At 37.6% G+C, this 19,100-nt stretch overlaps 3 protein-coding genes across 3 annotated transcripts; 1 reads left to right on the forward strand and 2 right to left on the reverse strand.

Annotated features, from left to right (window-relative positions):
• Window positions 1–7,977: 7,977 nt before the first annotated feature.
• Window positions 7,978–9,812, reverse strand: LOC145962413 (uncharacterized). Its single transcript, XM_083083470.1, has 3 exons — window positions 9,510–9,812; window positions 8,841–8,985; window positions 7,978–8,708 (listed from the first exon to the last, which is right to left on the reverse strand). Exons 1-3 carry the CDS (start codon window positions 9,810–9,812, stop codon window positions 7,978–7,980), a joined length of 1,179 nt encoding a protein of 392 aa, XP_082939596.1.
• A 981-nt stretch (window positions 9,813–10,793) lies between these two features.
• Window positions 10,794–12,098, reverse strand: LOC145962414 (uncharacterized). Its single transcript, XM_083083471.1, has 2 exons — window positions 11,918–12,098; window positions 10,794–11,686 (listed from the first exon to the last, which is right to left on the reverse strand). Exons 1-2 carry the CDS (start codon window positions 12,096–12,098, stop codon window positions 10,794–10,796), a joined length of 1,074 nt encoding a protein of 357 aa, XP_082939597.1.
• A 2,762-nt stretch (window positions 12,099–14,860) lies between these two features.
• LOC145962415 (uncharacterized) lies at window positions 14,861–17,523 on the forward strand. The gene is made up of 6 exons (XM_083083472.1): window positions 14,861–14,935; window positions 15,221–15,539; window positions 16,066–16,482; window positions 16,597–16,605; window positions 16,693–17,379; window positions 17,480–17,523. The coding sequence occupies exons 1-6, from the start codon at window positions 14,861–14,863 to the stop codon at window positions 17,521–17,523; spliced, it is 1,551 nt and encodes a 516-aa protein (XP_082939598.1).
• Window positions 17,524–19,100: the final 1,577 nt, after the last annotated feature.

The raw sequence follows: 19,100 nt of genomic DNA on the forward strand, positions 1-19,100 counted from the left end.
GCAACTTTGGAGCGTATGATCTGGGGAGTCATCCTCCAGCTCGCAGAATATGCACGTAGCGGTCTCAGCTTTTCGAATGCGGTGGAGGTAAGTCTGGAAGCATCCGTGTCCCGCTATGAGTTGGGTCGCATGAAAGGATAGCTCCCCATGTGACCTATCCAGCCATTGATCTAAAATCGGCTCTATGGCACGGCACGTACGCGCCCCAGCCACCTCTCGACGCTGCAGCAGCAGTTTCCATTGTCTTCTCAAGAGTATTTCTTCTTCTTTCTTTATCTCTCTTTCCTCCAGCTTATTCCACGCGTTCTGGAGCTTTAGATCACGCGCCCGCACAAATACACGGCAAAAGTATGCCGCCCGTATGTCAGCCGGAGTAATTCCCGCGAGCAGAAGAGACGCGTCTGCAGATATAGTTCGATAACCGGCTATTACTCTGATCGCCATAGTACGTTGTAAACGGCGCAGTTTGTCCCTGATTCTTCTATTGGTGGTGGCCTCGCTCCATATGGGAGCCCCATAGTTGATGATAGATCCTATTACATGCGCGTACAACTTACGCTTTCTCTCACGAGGACCGCGAAGATTCGGCATAAGCGCGCTGAAGGCACGACTCACCCGAGAAACTTTGCTTTCGACGTAGTTAAAATGGTCGATGAATGTCCATTCTCTATCTAGTATAAGCCCCAGGTATTTGATGGAGGGTTCCATCTTAACTATTTCGCGATCTATATACACGCAATGTAAATTATTGTACATATTGTATTTTTCTATCTTAGATTTAGTATTGAACGCTATCACGCCGGTTTTACTGGCCGCTATCTTTAATCCAAGAGTCTTGATTCTGTTAATGACTTTGCTCACCTGCAAGTTAGCCTTAGCAATTGCAGCCTCGATGGTTGTCGCTTTCGCCAATACGAGAGTATCGTCGGCGTAGCCCAATACTAATGTATCCTCTTCAAATGGGGTTCTCAGCACTTGATCGTAAGCTATGTTCCACAGGGTCGGTCCGAGGACCGATCCCTGTGGAACTCCAGCTGTTACTTGTCTAGTAATCGTTTTTCCCTCGATAGTTGGGTACTCGATTTTCCTATGTGATAAATAGCTACTGATGATTTTTCGCAGATACAACGGGAATGATTTTTCTCTCATCGCATTTCTTATATTGCTCCAGCGCACTGAATTAAATGCGTTAGTTATATCTAGGCTTAATCCTACGACGATTTCTCCGTTGATTCGCGCCTCTGTAACCATTTCCTTGACTACCAGTAATGCATCACACGTTGATGTATGCTTGCGGAATCCAAATTGGCATGCCGCAAGTCTCGATTCCGGGTGTTGTATCATCCAGTCTTGGATCCTATTTTCGATAACGCGTTCTAGCGTTTTGCCTAACTCGCTCAGTAGGCATATAGGGCGAGCCTTGATTTCAGAAGGATCAGGCACCCCTTTAGGGATCAGTATTAATAAAGATCGTTTCCATGTCTTCGGAAAGATGCCATTTCGCAAGCACGCATTATACACCTGAACAAGTTTTTTCAAAAATTCCGGAGGGATTCTCTTCAGAAATACGGACTTGACTCCGTCAATACCTGGGGCTTTGTTAGCTCCCGCTTTTCTTTTTAGAATATTATTGACTTCTTCCGTACATATGTTATATTCTTCGAGCCACTGTTCGTCGGTAGCGTCATCAGATGCGCCCTCATCCCAGTAAGGATCTTGTGGGAACAGTTTATCTACCACTTGTTCGAGTACTTCTAATGGAAGAGTTTCACTAAAACTGGGGTTACTTCTCCTTAGCTTCTTCATTATTATACGGTATGGGAGGCCCCAGGGGTCCTTATCTATTGACTGGATGAGCTCGTCCCAGGCTTTAGTTTTAGCTCTTTTTATCTCTGTACATAGCTCTTTTTTAATTGTTCTATATTCCTCTTCTTTTTGTAATATAGTATTAAGTCGACCATTACGCTTCTCTTTCTGCCATTGTCTTCTGGCTCGATTACACGATGCTCGCAACTCGGCGATGTGCGCATTCCACCAGTACGCGCTCTCTTTTCGTATCGGAACTATTACAGACATGCTATAGTGGCACGCCTCTTCAAGCACCTCTTGTGTCCAGGCTACCATTTTGTCAATATCATCCTCATGGATATGGTTTGTACATCGCCAGATCAGAGCTTCTACAAAACGGTCCGCATCCATTTTCTTGTACGCCCATCTGATGTACCTCTTCTTGTGGCGGGACATACGGATCTTGGGATCCATGCAGACCTCGAAGTATACGTAATTATGATCGGAAAGCGTTTCTACATTCATAACTTCCCACTTCTCGATCCTAGATCTAAAAGTGGAGTTGCACCAGGTCAAATCCACTATAGACGTGCCTTGTGCCCTCACACAGGTGGGTCGATTGCCGCTATTTAAGATAACTAGATCTCGACTCGCGCACCATCTCTCCAGGTGGTCTCCGCGTGAGTTGGTATAGGGGCATCCCCATAGGATGGATTTTGAGTTAAAGTCCCCACCGATGATAATATTGAGTCCGCGCGCCTCCATTATACTGTCATCCATCTCATCCAGGAATTCGTCGTATACGTTGTCCTGCACATTTGGAGAGATGTAGCAGGAGATAACGACGATGTCTTTCCACTGTAAGGATATCGAGAATTGTCCTTGCTTTCTTTTAATACATGGACTCATGTAACCATCGGTATTCCAATGTGTACAGGCTTTTCCATTGTTACTAGCGGCCCAAGTTGAGTCCTCAGGGACCTTATACGGTTCTGATATTAACGTCATATCCAGGTGATGTTCTTTTTCCATTTGTGTCAGCAGTTCCTGTGCAACTCTGCAGTGGTTTAAATTTATTTGCAGAAATTTGATCATGTATATATGTATATAAACTTAGGTTATAGATTTAAGGACATCTCTGTGTAAGCACAGCACAAATACTGTAAATACCAGGACATCTATTCCGGCCCTGCAACCTCCATCTCTTCGTCGGTCCTCCGTGCCGGCGTTTTTGGTGTCTCCTCGACGGATGTTGTTGCAGTGTTGTCAGCCGCTTTCCCGTCATCAGGACTGGACGTTACGGGTGAACTATACATCTGTGCCGCGTCCGTAGGCGGACTACTAGAGGTGTCTTTGGGGGGACTGCTGTCCACATTATCTTCCGCACTTGTACGAGGCGATGGGGCCAGCTGTGCAACTCTACACGAGTCCGACCCCATGCGGTGTTTGTCGGGTAGACGTTTTTCCGCGCAGATTATACATCTGACCGCGTTTTTGCACACCTTCGTAGTGTGTCCATGCTCGCCGCAGCGGAAGCATCTACCAGTGTAGTCCTTATTGGACTTGCATTTGGACCGCACATGACCGAGAGCCCAACATTTGTTACATTGAATGGGTCGATTTGGGAGCAATTCTATAGTTACTCGTGACCAGCCAATTTGGATCTTTTTCTTTTCCGCCAGTGTTAGTGCCGCTGTTTTCGGGCATTTGGCCCAGACCATTCCATCACCGGATCTATTGCGTCCTATTTGCCCTACTTTGACTTCTTCCTGCGTACATAATCCTTCGGAGGCAATTGCCGCACGGACTTCTTCACTCAATATCGATTCGTCTAGACCGACTAACTTAATTTCCCCCTTAATACTGGGGCGAGAGACTTTCGCCTTACCGGCTAGTATTTTGCTCATCTCAGCAGCTAGCAAGTCAGCTTTTTTGATATTCTCTGGATCAGAGATTTCTATTATGGTGGAACCACTGATTCCCTTTCTTATTTTTGGGCTTCGAATGTCCAAGTCCTTAAGGGAGATATTTTCGCGAGCTTGCTTGAGAGCATCAGCATAGGAGAAGTCTGCGCTACTTCCCCTGATACTAATGGCGGCCGTTGCGGGAATTCGTCTCCTTTCCTTCCTAATCCTATTTTTAAGACTTTGCCGTTTGGACATCTTAGTGTCTTTCTTTTGGATTGGTTTACCTGCCCTTCCAACTGTAAACCATTCTTGTTTCTCCGGCTCCTGATCCTGTGGAATCTGTGCCGTTAATCTATACCCTTGTGAGTTGTCTTTCTCTTGTAAATAGTCTTTCTTTTGTAAATAGTCTTTCTTTACTATATTAGCATAGGATAGCCTTTGCTCCCTAAATGTGTCACAGGGGGGTGCCACTTGCACATTTCCCTTTAGTCTGATATCCGATCGCAGACCGGCAGTGGTTCCTCCATTTCCGGCACCAGTGAAAACCATAGTAGGAATTCCTCGGCTCGTGCTAGGGACTCCTTCTGGAGGGAACACATATCTGATAGTTGGCGTACCTCCCGTCGCCATATTCATACGAGATATATTTCCTCTGTCCGATGTGTCTGTCAATGTGCTTTGCTTCAGAGGACTTATGCTCCAGCTATCTCCTTCCTCGAGTTTCCGCTTTTTGCTGGTAGGAGGAGACCAGGATTCTCCGAACCTGGGCCAATCATCTCCGCCAGTTATTTTGTACACGTTTTGCAGATCTTCCTCGAGTTGTTGGAATGCTATTGTACTCTCGGTGGGGGAGCTCTTTCCACCGAAGACTTGAGCCATTGCTTTGTCAGTCCGTGTCTTTTGAGGTGTGTACTGTGGGAGACCCAGATTTCTCTTTTTCAAAAGATACTCTCTTCTTCTCTTTCGTCTCTCTCTTTTCTGGTGATGTCTTTCTTTGATCTTTATCTAGACTCGCTCGTATGCCTTGCATTTCTTTCTTCAGCTCTATTCTCATATTTCTATTTTCTTTCCTGATCTCCAAATTTTCTTTTTTCAGATCAGCAATGATCTCTTGGAGTTCGCTGTGTTCTCTCTTCCTTCTCTCTTCTTCCTTAGCCCTGTCTCTTTTACTTTTCTTGGCGTCTTCGATTAGCTCTTCAATTTTAGCCTTGAGAGAACTTGGGTCTCCCACAGCTTCCGCTTTATACTGTAGCTCACGGACGAGCTCACCTAACCCGCATGTTCTTCTACGGAGTTCTCCGCTCAAGCCACCTTGCATACGACCGCACTTTGTGCGTATCATCTCAATGGTGGAAATGTATTCTAGCGCCTGTGCGCACACATCGGCTGCTGTCATTGCTCGAAGAAGACCCGCCTCGATATGCTCGGGAGCAGTTCCCGTTTTCTTTAAAATTTCCTGTTCTGCGAGAATAGGATCTATTGCTTTGATCTTACGGCGAGGTCTGCCTACTTTTCCTGTTCTATCATCGCGATCCGTACCTGATAGAGCGCTATCAGGATTTGAACACATTTGGGCGTCGTCGTCCTTGCTCATTGTGGCAGCTTGCTCAGCTGTGGCAGCTTGCTCAGCTGGCATACGCTTTCTCAACGGACGCGTTCGAAGCGTCGGACCTTTAGTTGCTTCGGATACACTGTCCTCCAAAGAGTCTGAGTCCATATCTCTTTTCTTTTTGCGTTTAGCCGCCGTACGTAAAGGGAGGTTTACATCCTCAACCTCCATACTTACTAGAGGATCAGGGATGACGGTAGTCATCCTTTCTTCCTCTTCTACTATATTCACCCAGCTATCCTGGATGGCGGGAAAGATAATCTCTATCATCCGTTCAGGACTGGGAGTCGTCATTATTGTGTCGCCAGAGCCCTGGCGTGGGCGATCTGGTGTTTCCGCTGTAAATGCCGTAACATCTATTGAGCTTTCTGCGGTTGCAGGCTCGACTCTCACATTCTTTAGTAGAGGCGGTAGTCCTATCCGGCACGGTACCCGCCGCACACACCGTGCTTTGCCCATCTCCGGATAGCGACGAATACATGACTGGGACGATATCATGTGAATCGCCGGCTCCTGTTGTATCCGATCCAACTGGAGCAGTAATAATCGGCACTTTGTGTTCTTGACTCATAATGGCTTGATAGAGCGTTTTATTATCCAGAGTGATCACGCCTCTCTGGGGTGATTTTCAGGATCACCATCCCCATTCACTCAGCACTCACACACACATACCAAAGGAGGGAAAGGTAAAGGGTAGGAAATATAAGGAGAGATGGGGAAGGATGAGAGGAGCTTAAGAAAGGACATCTAAGGATAGGAAGACCAATTAAGGAAGAAGGTGAGGGGTCAGGGTGTTTTCCCACCCGTCACGGCACCCCTCCAGCCGGGTTTGAAATCAGGGTTTTCCTTCCCCTATCCGCTATGGGCCAAGGCGCCCGGAGGGAGCGGAAACCCCCCTTCCTCCCCTTCCGGGGAGGGAAGTGCAATGTGGACTCTTAGTCAGTCGCCCTGGGTCCCCGGGCCCCCCCGATGCGAGAGCGTCGAAGTAGGGGCCCGAAGGACCCACCGGGCCCCCCCCGACGCCTAAGCGTCGAAGTGGGGGGTCCGATGGGCCCGGAGACCCGGGGCGGCCTAAGCCTCTCCACCACGACAAGGTGGTCCATCACGGAGAGGAGGACCGCCAACCCCTATGCGCATCAGGCCATAATGCCCGGAGGGAGCGCAACCCCCCTTCCCGACTCCCGCCGGCCAGCGCCAACGAGCGACGAGGAAGTGCAATGGTGTACTCTTAGACCCATTCTCCAAGGCCCCTCCACCACGACAAGGTGGTACACCACGGAGAGGTGATCGTCGAATTATACTATGGACTAGGGATGGGCGATGTTTAAAAAAAGCATCGACATTCAAATAATCGATTTTCAAAAATAACGGTTTTTTTAAAATCGATTATGACTGAAAAAATCGATAATAATCGATTATTTCGTATTTTTTAATATTAAATTAATGGCATTATATAAAAATTATATCATCAATAATCATCAGTTATAAGAATACACACACACGCACACACACACATATATATATTACATAAGAATATATATACATATAGAGATATCATACAAAATAAATAATTTTGGGAATAGAATTAAATAGAAATTAGAGAAAGGAGATAAATAATTTTATAAAACAAAAACGTTAGAATGTGTAGTAAGATATATATTTGATGTATATCAGCTATGATAAGATATATAATATAATATGTATTGCATAAGTAAAAAAATATCAATTTACATTTTTTCTTACACTTAGCTTTCTTATATAATGCTTTTTACATATATAATATCATTTATTTTATTTTATATATATAAGGATACCAGAAATATCATACCAGAAATAATCTACTTTTAAGGTTGATATTACATTTGTCGTATGACGAATTTTTCAAGTGTATTGATTGGCTATTGGACAAAAAATTTCTCGAGTCCATAGAAAGCAGCCAATTAATACGTTGAGAAAATGGGTGCATCCAGAAGCACAACCGCTCACTGAGCGGCTAAGTAGCACTCGAATGTGATTGGTGAATTCAAAGATAGAAACCAATCACATTCAATTGCTACTTAGCCGCTCAGTGAGCGGTTGTGCTTCTGGATGCACCCAATGGTCCATATTCTGAATCCTCTTTTATCGATAAAAGTGCCTCTAAAAGTGGCTTATAGCCAATCAGAAGGCTTATAAGCCACTTTTAGAGGCACTTTTATCGATAAAAGAGGATTCAGAATATGGACCAATATGTCGTACGACAAACGTAATACCGGCCTAAAAGCATATAAGGGCTGCGGTCAAGAAGACGCTGAGAATGCTTCGAAGCGTTTTGATTGTTTAATATGCTACTCTACCGTTTTTTAACGTAACCTTACGAAAAGTTATGTTAGTAAAATCTAGTGATAAATTTAGTAACATCGAGAAGAAAAAATATCGATATAACAATTAATCGAACATAAAAGCATCGGATAAATAATCGATTTCTTACTAAAAAAAGCACCGATATTCAAATAATCGAGTGATTTTTGCCCATCCCTACTATGGACGTCTCGTTCTCGATGATTACTGGTAGATCTTTAGAGTTTGCGCCATTTATTTATTAATAAATATAAACAAAAGATTTTTTTTTTTATCAGGAGAAGTTTCACATGAACAACAGAATAAACCGCTTTGAAATGAGGACCAGGAGATTTACCTTCCAAGAACCGACGCGGCAAATGTTTCATTTGCATCTTGTATTGGTCTGTTGTAGAATTTCCCAAAGATTTTTGATCTTTCAGACCATCCCGCTGTGCGCCTTATTGTATCGATATCTACACCTTTACTACTCGTTTTGGAAACGGCTGCATGTTTAGTGCTGTATGCGGTGAATTCGTCTGTGTTAATTCCTGATTTTTTCAGCAAGGATTTTATCCAATGTCCCAAAGTTTGAGTACTAACTGGTTTATGTGGTTTTACTGTTGTAATGAATAGACTTTTATGCATACCTCTTAATTCTTTTGTATACTCCATATACTCTAAGAGTGTTCTAGCTACACACAAACTTCTTTTATCCTTAAAAAATGGCAATATCAAATTAGGTTGACATGCTCCAGGTCTTGATGTTTTAATAATTTCCGGTATCTTTATCTCAATTCCTGATTTTGTCATTTTTATGTTATCAATGTTAATTAGCGTCATCGTTTGTAATCTTTGCGCAGTAGCGAGCATTAGTAACGTTGCTGTTTTCTCAGCAAGATCTTTCATCCTTAATTGATCTGTATCAGGCAAGGTCTCGATGTATTGAAGAACTGAATCAGTATTCCATGTGGTGGCATATTTTGGTCGAGTAGGTCGTTTTTTAAAAACACCACGCATAAAACGTGATACTAGTCTGTTCTCCGATATATTTCTTGATGTAATGATAGCTACCGCTGCTCTATCTGAGTTCAGTGTTCCATATTTAGCTCCATCATGAAATCACTGTGTAAGAAATTCTATCAATTTGTTTGCGTCTGTGTTGAACATATCGTATCTTCCCTCTTGTGCAAACTTCCACCATTGTTTCAACGAACATTCATATTGCTTCATCGTGGATTCCGCTATAGAGTTAAGCATGATCTCCGCTGCTTCAGCGGTGAGTCCCTTCTTCAAAAATGCTTCCCTGACAGTCGTCCTGCCACCAGGGAAAGTGTTTTTGCTAATGGGTGTGTGATTTCTCTGCAAGGAGACATTAACAATTTTTCATTTGGATTTAACATGATTGGTGATCCCCTGAGCAGTGAATTGAACAAAGGAAACCAGGGTTGAGTGGGCCAGTTTGGCACAACTATTACTCCCTCAGCTCCATCAGTGATGAATTTTTTTAAAGTCGGCAATATAAGTGCGAAAGGGGGGAATACATACGCATATTCCTTTCCCCACGAAATAGTGAAAGCGTCCACTCTAAAAACGCCTGGATTCGGAAATCTCGAACAAAATTTTTTAACTTTTTTATTTGAATATGTTGCAAATAAATCAATAGTAAAATTTCCAAACTTTTTGACAATTTTCTCAAATGCTTCATCACACAACTCCCATTCTGTGTCTATATTTGAGATTCGAGACACTGCATCCGCATAGATGTTCTGCTTCGAAGGTATGTATGAAGCACGTATCCAGATTCTTTTACTTTCACACCATTCCCCAATTTGCTGTGCCAAATTTGTAAGTACTGGGAATTGAATTCCCCCTGCTTTATTTACGTATGCTATTGCCGTTGTATTGTCTAATCTTAGTAGAATTTCACAATCGTGGAAGTTTGTTGCAAAACATTTTAAAGCTAAAAAGGCACCTAAGAGCTCTAGATAGTTAATATGACATTTTCTTTCTTTATCATTCCACCATCCATTTGCTGACTTGCCCTTGCAATATGCACCCCATCCTGTTAGGGAGGCATCAGCTGAGATTTCTAATGCATACTTGGCTGTTCTCATAGGATTTATTCCTATTTGACTATTAGCCTTCCACCAATTCAGGTCCCTACTCACTTTTGATTTTATAGTCATGTTCCCATCATAATCTCCGTCACTAGCAATTAATGCGAGAAATTTTTCTCGCTCTAAGCTCTTACAGTGTACAAACCCACATGCTACCGCCGGACAGCATGAATTAAGTACTCCAAGTAGTACTGCAAAATCTCGAATCTTACATGATTTCCCGACTGTAAATTTTGGAATTAGGTTTATTATCTGATTTTTCTTTTTATCTGGTAATTCAATAGTGTACCTAACTGAATCAAAGATAAAACCGAGAAATTTGCACCTTTGAGACGGGGTTAAGTTACTTTTATCTTTATTTAGAATAAATCCCAGTTCTTCTAAAAACTGTTTTGACTCTATTACATTATTTTTACAGAGATTGAAACTTCTGTCAACGCAAAAAATATCATCTAAATATATTGTCGACAAAAAACCCCGACCTCTCAAGACATTCATGACTGGTTTCATGATCTTCGTAAATATATATGGACTTGTGCTGAGACCGAATGGTAGACATGTGAACTGATAAATTTGTCCCTTGAAAATAAATCTTAAATATTTCCTGCTATCTTCATGAACGGGAACTAGAAAATAAGCATCTTTAAGATCCAGAGAAGCCATAAATGACCCGGAAGTTACTAGATTCTTTGCCGATCGTAGATCCTCCATTTTAAAATGATGTGACTCGATAAATTTGTTTAGACCCTTTAAATTTAAGATAAACCTCTTTGTACCGTCAGGTTTTGGCACCAAAAAGAAAGAAGACACGAATTGATCTTTACCTTTTTTACATTTTTCAATAGCATTTTTTTCTAACAGTTTTCCAACTTCTGACTCTATCATTCTCAGTTCGTCACTTGACCATTTTCTCTGCTCAGGGGAGTGATACTGACGAGGGATTTTACTAAATCTTGTATCCACTGACAGACCTTAATATATATTTATCTGTTGTTATTTTTCTCCACTTGTCAGTGAAAAGGCGAAGCCTGCCTGCCAATCTTACCGATTCTATTTTTTCGTCGTTCCTTTCGATGATCGGTTGTTGTCCCGATTCGAAGATTGAGTCGATCGATATTGTGTCCTCGGCTTGAAGCGAAACGGTTGCTTCCTGTAGAACGTGCCCGTCTGTCTGAACTTGACAGACGGGCTTTTCCAGTTTCCCTGGGTCTGCAATCGTTGGAAAGGTTTTTTACCTGATTTATCCTGAGCTTTTAAGCCTTCGCATGCTTTTTCGATCGTTTTTGCTTCCTTTATTTGTTCCGCAAATTTTTGCCCGTACAGCCACTCATCAGCCTTCATCGAGTCAATTAAGGGTTTTACGCTCTTCTTCATTACCGGTGTGATGAATGATTTTCTGGCTGTTGATTGTTGGTGAAACACATCGGACAACAGCTTTCCCGTATCACATAGATATTCAATGAGTTTCATTTGGTCGACTCCTTCCTCCGAGTCATGTAATAACATTGATACTGCACCTCCAAGAGCGACAATAGCTGATCCAACGCATTCCTGTGTTTCCACGAAATGTTGGTCTCTTTTCTTGGATATTTCTGTTATTGCTGCAGCAATCTCTAGGTTAATTTTTGGGAGCTCAGCGTATAACTCTACCTTACGCGGATATTTTTTCAATACCGTTTTTCTCGTCTCTTCTGGTAGCCCCTCTATCATCCAAGCTTTCCATCGATTTTTTATCTCAGTATGTAACCTTACAGAATTTCCAGGAATAACGTTGGGATCTTCTCCCATCATCTGTAGAATTCCATCATTGATGACAGAGTCGTTTGATACTTCTGTTTTCTTCTCATTTTTTGAGGTTACAACTTGAGCCTCACCGATTTCAGTGACCTCAGTGACAGAATCCATCGGATCTTGTACATTTTCCTTATCAGAATCATCTCGCTCTGAAAAAATCAAAAGATAATTACATACCAACCTTGAAGCGTTATTCCATTAATTTTAACAATTTTAACAATTTGTCACTCGCAGTGTTCGTATGGAACTGATCTGCAGAATCTTCCGATCCATTGTCTGTATTCCTTTATTAGGAGTGCATTACTCGTATGGAATAAGCACCTTTTTTTGTATTCCCTTATTAGGAGTGCAAAATTCGTATGGAATAAGCACTTTTTTACCTGCCAAATCTGTATTTGTATTTGCCATTTCTTGTTGAGACTTTACTAGTTGGGTGAGGACATTAGTGAGGTTATTTAGCTGATTCTGCATTTTTTGCAGTTTCTCCTCAGTTCCGCCATCGCCTCTTTTGCGTTCTTTAGATCGTGATCGAGAACGCCTTCTTTTCCTATCCTTCTTCATCCTATATTTACTTTGATAATATTATTATTATTAATATTAGCAACTTTCCTCTTTTGACGTGCGAATCAATGAGCACAACGAAACATTATGAGGAAGCGAAGAAGGCAGCGCCCTCAGGAAGCGCGGAGAGCGCGGAAAGCGCCAGAATTAAAACTTTAGTACTCTGAACGTTGTGGATTTGAGCATAGCTGACGCTACTACCAGTAATCATCGAGAACGAGACGTCCATAGTATAATTATATATTTTATAACATTTACATACATCTACTTTATATTTATTTATTTATGTTTTTATTTAACATATTAGATTGCTTTTTACATTAAATGTATAAGACTATCATTGCTTGTGTGTGTGTGTGTGTGTGTGTGTGTGTATGTATGTGAAACCATTTATTTCAAAGATATATGTATGTACAATAATATTTTGAATATAAATAAAAATATATTAATATTTATTATTTCTTTTATTTCAGGGACTTCAAGTAAATTTTCTAAAAGAATTTGTAAAGAACAAAAAGAAGTTAAAAAGAAAGGAAGAGAGAAAGAATGAAAGAAAAAGATAAAACAAATTTAATATAATGAAAATATGTTACTATAATTGTAATTATTGCATTGTAATATTTAATTAATATATTCAATTATTATTATATTTAATTTATACTATATTAGTAATAAATAATATTTAATTATATTGTATATATTTATTATAAAATATTATTTATTTTATTATATATCATTTATTGTATTATATCTGCTATTGTATTAATAATAAATATAATATTGATTTTATTGATGATAATAATGATGTAATGACAATGATGATAATGACGATGATGATATAATGATGATAATGAAAATGACGATTATGATATAATGATGATGATGATAATGACGATTATGACAATGCTGATAATGATGATGATGACGATGATAAAAATGATAATGATAATGATGATTTACATACATTTGTATTTAAGTTTTTATTATAAATACAATATGAAGATTGATATTGTATTTTAAAAACAATATTTTAAATACAATATAGAGATTGATTTTTTAAAGATTGATTTTTAATAAAACAATTTTAATAATTATTCCTTAATTATTATTTCCTATATTATATTCACATTCTGATATTTATTTGTATGTTAATACTTGTATTATAAATACAATATAAAGATTGAAATTGTATTTTAAATATAATATATAGATTGATTTTAAAGATTAATTTTTAATAAAACAATTTTAATAATTGTTTCATAATTATTGTGTAGAATAAAAAAGTTATTGTTTCATAATTATTATTTATATTCTTATATTTATTTGTATTTGAATAAAATACCTAGACGAAGAATAGAACGTTGTGCAGAAGAAGAAGAGGAATTTCAACGACGACGTCTTGAAAGAAAAGCAGAGAATCAACATCGTCGTCATCAGATTGTAATAAATAATAAATCAAAATCAGTTAATTACAATAATACTATTTGTGGTACAATACATAATAATCGTGTAATAGAATTGAATGAAGAAATAATTGGACAAAGTTCTAGAAATACTATATCAGTATGTCAGCAACGCTTTGCAGAATGTCAATCTCGTTATCGATTACGGCAGAAAAATCAACCTCGTTTAACTAATGATAATACTTTATTAATTAATAATGTTGTTGAATATTATATTGGTTCTATGGATATAATCTGCGTTCATTGTAACGCCAAACACTTTGCAGCTGAAAAAATATCTAATAAAGGAAATTCCATTCATGATTGTTGTAATGGTGCGTAATGGTGTGTAATATACGGTGCAGTATATTTGCAATCATTGCCTAAGCTTCCCCAATTTCTTCGTACTTTATTCGATGGTAATCATGCAAAATCTAATGCTTTCTTCAAACATATTCGTAGTTACAACAGTTCATTTTCATTTGCGTCATTTAATGACGCGCTAATTTGGTTAATTTTGAAAATAGAAGACTTGGTCCATATTGTTTTAAAATACATGGACAGATTTATTATCAAATTAATACAGCATTGTATGCTGCTCAAAGTGAAAATCTGACTTACGGTCAGCTCTACATTATAGATTCTAATGAAGCAATAAATTATCGTCTTAACGAAAATTCAGATATAGATTTGGAAATCATACAACATCTTGAACATATAATGCGGGAATTGAATATATTTGCTCAATCTTATCAAATGATAAGTGAAGAATTAGAAAATCAACGACGATTAGAAATAGAATCTGGAGAATTGTTGCCAAAATTACAATTATTATTTACATTAAAACCAGGTATGGATCGACGCTGATATAATGCTCAAAGAACTAATGAAGTTGCTGCTGTTTTTCGTACAACTGCTGATGGACTAATTCCAGAATCATATGTAACAATACGTAATAGAAATAACAAATCTTTGCAAAATGTTAGTACCATGGATCCAAATATTGAACCATAGATATATCCATTATTTTATCCATATGGTACTCAAGGATGGCATTGTAATTTAAAAAAATTAAATAGTAATAAACGAATAACTAGAGGCCAGTATATTAAATATCGCATGGCTATTCGTGAATTTAACGTCTTTTTACTAGGTCGTCGTCTATTTCAACAGTGGCTTGTAGTCAGTTATGTAAAAATTGAAAAGGACAGAATAAATTATTGTAAAGATCATCAAAAAGAATTACGTACTGAAACATATCAAGGTTTAAGAGAATATATACAAACTATGGCGAATAATTTAAATGGACGTATTGGAAAGATGGTTATACTTCCATCTACATTTATTGGATCACCGCGTAATATGTTACAAAATTATCAAGATTCAATGGCAATTGTTAGTAAATTTGGGAAACCAGATCTCTTCATTACAATGACTTGCAATCCAAAATGGCGTGAAATTGAAGAAAATCTTTTGCCTGGTCAACAAGCTTCTGATAGACTTGACATTTGTGCTCGTGTTTTTAATATTAAAAAAGATTATTTAATTAATTTGATTGTTAAGCAAAAATTTTTTGAAGAAGTAGTAGCCTTTGTATATGTTATTGAATTTCGAAAATGCGGTTTGCCACATGTCCACATGTTAGTTACTTTAAATTAAAATTTCAAAATAACTCCACAGATCGTTGACAAATATATCTCTGCTGAAATTCTTGATTGTGAAAATCATGCTTTACACGACATCGTTATGAGACATATGATTCATGGACCTTGTGGTGATTGGTATTTGGTAGATGGAAAATGTTCGAAACATTATCCTAAACCCTATCATGAAGAGACCAGAATGGATAAAGATGCTTATCCTTATTATCGTCGACGAAATAATGGCAAAAGTTTTGAACGTCCTGGTGGATATATAGTTGATAATCGTTATGTAGTTCCATATTGTCCTATTTTATCGATTATATTTAATTCTCATATTAATGTTGAAGTTGTTTCAAGTATCAAATCGGTTAAATATCTGTATAAATATATTTATAAAGGATACGATGCTGCTGCTATTACAATTGAACCAATAATAGAAAATATAATTATAGATCATAATGAAATACGCAATTTTATAGAAGCTCGTTATGTTGGACCTGTAGAAGCGAGTTGGCGTATTCTTGAAAAAAAATTGCAAGATATTGTAAAAGCCATACTATTGTACGTTTACCAGTTCATCTTCCTAATGAACAAAATGTTATAATTGAAAACGAAGCAATTGAAGAAGCTATGACTTCTGTTTTAGATCAAGTTACTATGTTAATAGATTATTTTGCATTGAATTCTCGTGATGAAGAAGCAAAACAATATTTGTATATAGAAATTCCACGTTATTATATGTTTAAAAAAGAAAAAATTAATGGTAGAAATGTATCGCGTTGGAATAAACGCAAGAGTCATTATAATTGCATAGGACGAATGTATTCCGTTAGTTTCCAACACAAACTGAATTATATCATTTACGACTATTATTACTCACAGTAAAGGGAGTTACGAGTTTTGATAAGTTAAAAACTGTAAATGGAGAAGTTTGTCAATCGTTTTCAGCAGCATGTTTAGCTTTAGGTTTGATCGAAGATGATGATGAATGGAAACGAGCTATGAACGAAGCTGTTGGATGGATGATGCCAAGACAACTTCGTAGATTATTTGATCGTATATTATTACATTGTCAACCATTGCATCCTGAAGAGCTTTGGGAAAATTTTAAAGACGCAATGTCGGAAGATTATGTTCGACACTTTGGAATGTTAGAAGGACAAAAGAAAGCATATGCGCAAATCAATGCTATGCTGTGTGCTGAAGGCAAAAGTCTTGCTGATTTTCCACAAATGGAACAATTGCAAGAAAATGACGAAGGTGATGATTATGTGACACTTGAAGAAGCTATGGAAGTTGGTGTCAGACAATATGAACAATTAAATAACAAGCAGAAAGAAATAGTAGATCTTATATTAAATAGATTAGACAATAATAATCACAATAATAATTGTTTTTATATCGATGGTCCAGGAGGTTCAGGTAAAACGTTTATATATACAATTATCTATCACTTAGCCAAAATTCGTAATAAACATGTATGTACAATGGCTTTTACGGGTATTGCAGCGACATTGTTGCCAGCAGGAAAAACGGTTCATAAGACATTTGGATTGTCGGTTCCATTATTTGCTGATTCATCATCTAGCATTAAAATCCAATCAAAGAAAGCTCAATATTTGAAAAAAATAGATATTTTTATTTGGGATGAAGCGCCAATGGCACCACGATATGCTCTAGAGATTATGGATCGAACATTGCGTGACGTCATGAATAATAATTTATCTTTTGGTGGAAAAATTATTGTATTAGGTGGTGATTTTAGGCAACTTCTTCCTATTAAAATACATGGTACCCGATGTGAAATCGTGAATCTTTCCATCAAGTTTAGTCCTAATTGGAGACATTTTGTAAGTTTCTGTTTAACGGAAAACATGAGAGTTCTCCCAGAGGAAACTGAATTTGCAAAGTTTCTATTGGATTTAGGAGATGGCATATTAAATGATTCTAATGATAATATACAACTTCCGGATTATTGTATTGCACCCATAAGTGCTGATGTTGTAGAAGATATATATGGTGATCTAATACAAAATAAAGAATTTAATAAAATGACTAAGTGTGCAATACTTTCTGCAAGAAATGCTGATGTCGAAGAAATTAATAAACGAGTTGTTGAACTATTAGATATATCTGAGGAACGAATTTATACAAGTACAGATAGTACTGAAAATTGCGGTGATAATGATGACATTGGTGAAATTTTACTACCAGAATATTTAAATACTTTGTCTCCATCATCTCTTCCTCCTCAAGAATTACGTTTAAGACTGAATTATATCATTATGTTGATTAGAAATCTCAGTATCAATGAAGGTCTTTGCAATGGCACTAGATTAATGATTATAGAACTTGCTGATCATTTATTGAAATGCAAAATCTTAACGGGTGATAAAATAGGAGATATCGTTTACTTGAACCGTGTAACATATTGTGAAAATATATATCCTTTCACTTTTAAAAGAAGACAGTTTCCGATAAAATTAGCTTTTGCTATGACAATTAATAAGTCACAAGGACAGACATTTGACAGAGTAGGAATAGATCTTCGCAAAGATGTTTTTAATCATGGACAACTTTATGTTTTCACGTGTTCGTATTTGGCAAGCATTAAAGTTTATCTTGGTAGTCAGCGAGATAATAAAAAAGTTAAAAACTATGTATATAAAGAAATATATATCTGATTTTTCTCCTTTTTTATGAGGATAGTTTATTTACATATTAGATGCGTATGGATTTGTATTGCGATATTGCATGTGTATAAAGCTGATGTATTTGATCTTGATATAGATGCATACAAATTTTTTGCAGTGATTGCAATTATATTGCAATGGTTTATTTTGTGACATATATGATTTTGTGTATATATCATTAAAAATGTAATGAAAAAGAAAAGAAATGGCGCGCGCGAAGCGCGCGCTTGTGTTCTTCTAGTTCTTATAAAAAAAATCATACACTCGATATTAAGATCAGGACTTATATTGAAAAGTATGGTATGTGACCAAGGTCCAACAAACCAAAAAGCCATTGGATATTTAAATATTTCGGAAGAACATCCATATTTCGAGTTGGACGGATATAAAATCTTTTTTAATTATGCTGTATCGCATCTTATTAAGAGTATTCGAAACAATCTTTTAAAACAAGATTTCATTATTGAAGGAAATATTATTTCGTGGAATGTCATACGTGAACTTTGAGAAATTGAACAGAATAGTTTATGTAGAGCAGCACCCAAATTAACTGATCGTCATGTAAATCCAAATAATTTTGAACGTATGTCTGTTAGTTTAGCTACTCAAGTTTTTAGCACAACCGTGTCGGCCGCATTAAATATAGGTAAAATTACGGGTGACTTAAAATGATGTTTTAACATCCTGCTTGTGAGGCAACTGCGAATTTTATAAAAAGAAAGAATTATCTTTTCAATAGTTTAAATAGCCGTCGAGCATATGATTCGAATCCGTATAAATGTGCGTTATCTGAAAGGTAGCCACAAATAGAAAGTTTTTTAAGAAAATGTCATTCATGGTTAAATGAATGGCATACAGTTTCGGATAATTCACTTCCTTGCTTTTCGGGATTAAAATTAACCATCAATAGTATATTAATGCTTTGGGAATCTATGCGCAAAGAAAATTCATTATATCTTATTACAAGTCATTTAAATCAGGATCCATTAGAAAATTTTTTTGCTATCCTTCGAAATCGTTGTAGAAATAATGATAATCCATCTGCAATGGAGTTTCGTAGAAATTTACAATATACCATGACGGCTAATCTAATGAAGCCTCCTATAGGAACTAATTGTGAAATAGATGACACAAATTCATTACTATTGACTACTCCGAATTTTGATTATGAAGATGATGTCAATATTAGTAAAGATATTGAAATGTGGATTGATGGCGAAGATG

This window comes from Camponotus vicinus, unplaced genomic scaffold (genome assembly GCF_025532165.1).
Source record: "Camponotus vicinus isolate PSW18456_S1 unplaced genomic scaffold, iyCamVici1.0 SCAF_12, whole genome shotgun sequence".
In the NCBI taxonomy this organism is placed as follows: domain Eukaryota; kingdom Metazoa; phylum Arthropoda; class Insecta; order Hymenoptera; family Formicidae; genus Camponotus; species Camponotus vicinus.

Coding starts and splice junctions, on each gene's coding strand:
- LOC145962413 (XM_083083470.1), bottom strand. CDS start 9,812: ATGACTATAAAATCAAAAGTGAGTAGGGACCTGAATTGGTGGAAGGCT. Junction 8,986..9,509: donor ATACAACGGCAATAGCATAC/GTAAATAAAGCA, acceptor GTCTCCTTGCAG/AGAAATCACACACCCATTAG. Junction 8,709..8,840: donor CACGATGAAGCAATATGAAT/GTTCGTTGAAAC, acceptor CACTGAACTCAG/ATAGAGCAGCGGTAGCTATC.
- LOC145962414 (XM_083083471.1), bottom strand. CDS start 12,098: ATGAAGAAGGATAGGAAAAGAAGGCGTTCTCGATCACGATCTAAAGAA. Junction 11,687..11,917: donor TACAAATACAGATTTGGCAG/GTAAAAAAGTGC, acceptor TGATTTTTTCAG/AGCGAGATGATTCTGATAAG.
- LOC145962415 (XM_083083472.1), top strand. CDS start 14,861: ATGGTTATACTTCCATCTACATTTATTGGATCACCGCGTAATATGTTA. Junction 14,936..15,220: donor ATCAAGATTCAATGGCAATT/GTTAGTAAATTT, acceptor ATAACTCCACAG/ATCGTTGACAAATATATCTC. Junction 17,380..17,479: donor CGGTGATAATGATGACATTG/GTGAAATTTTAC, acceptor TATGTTGATTAG/AAATCTCAGTATCAATGAAG.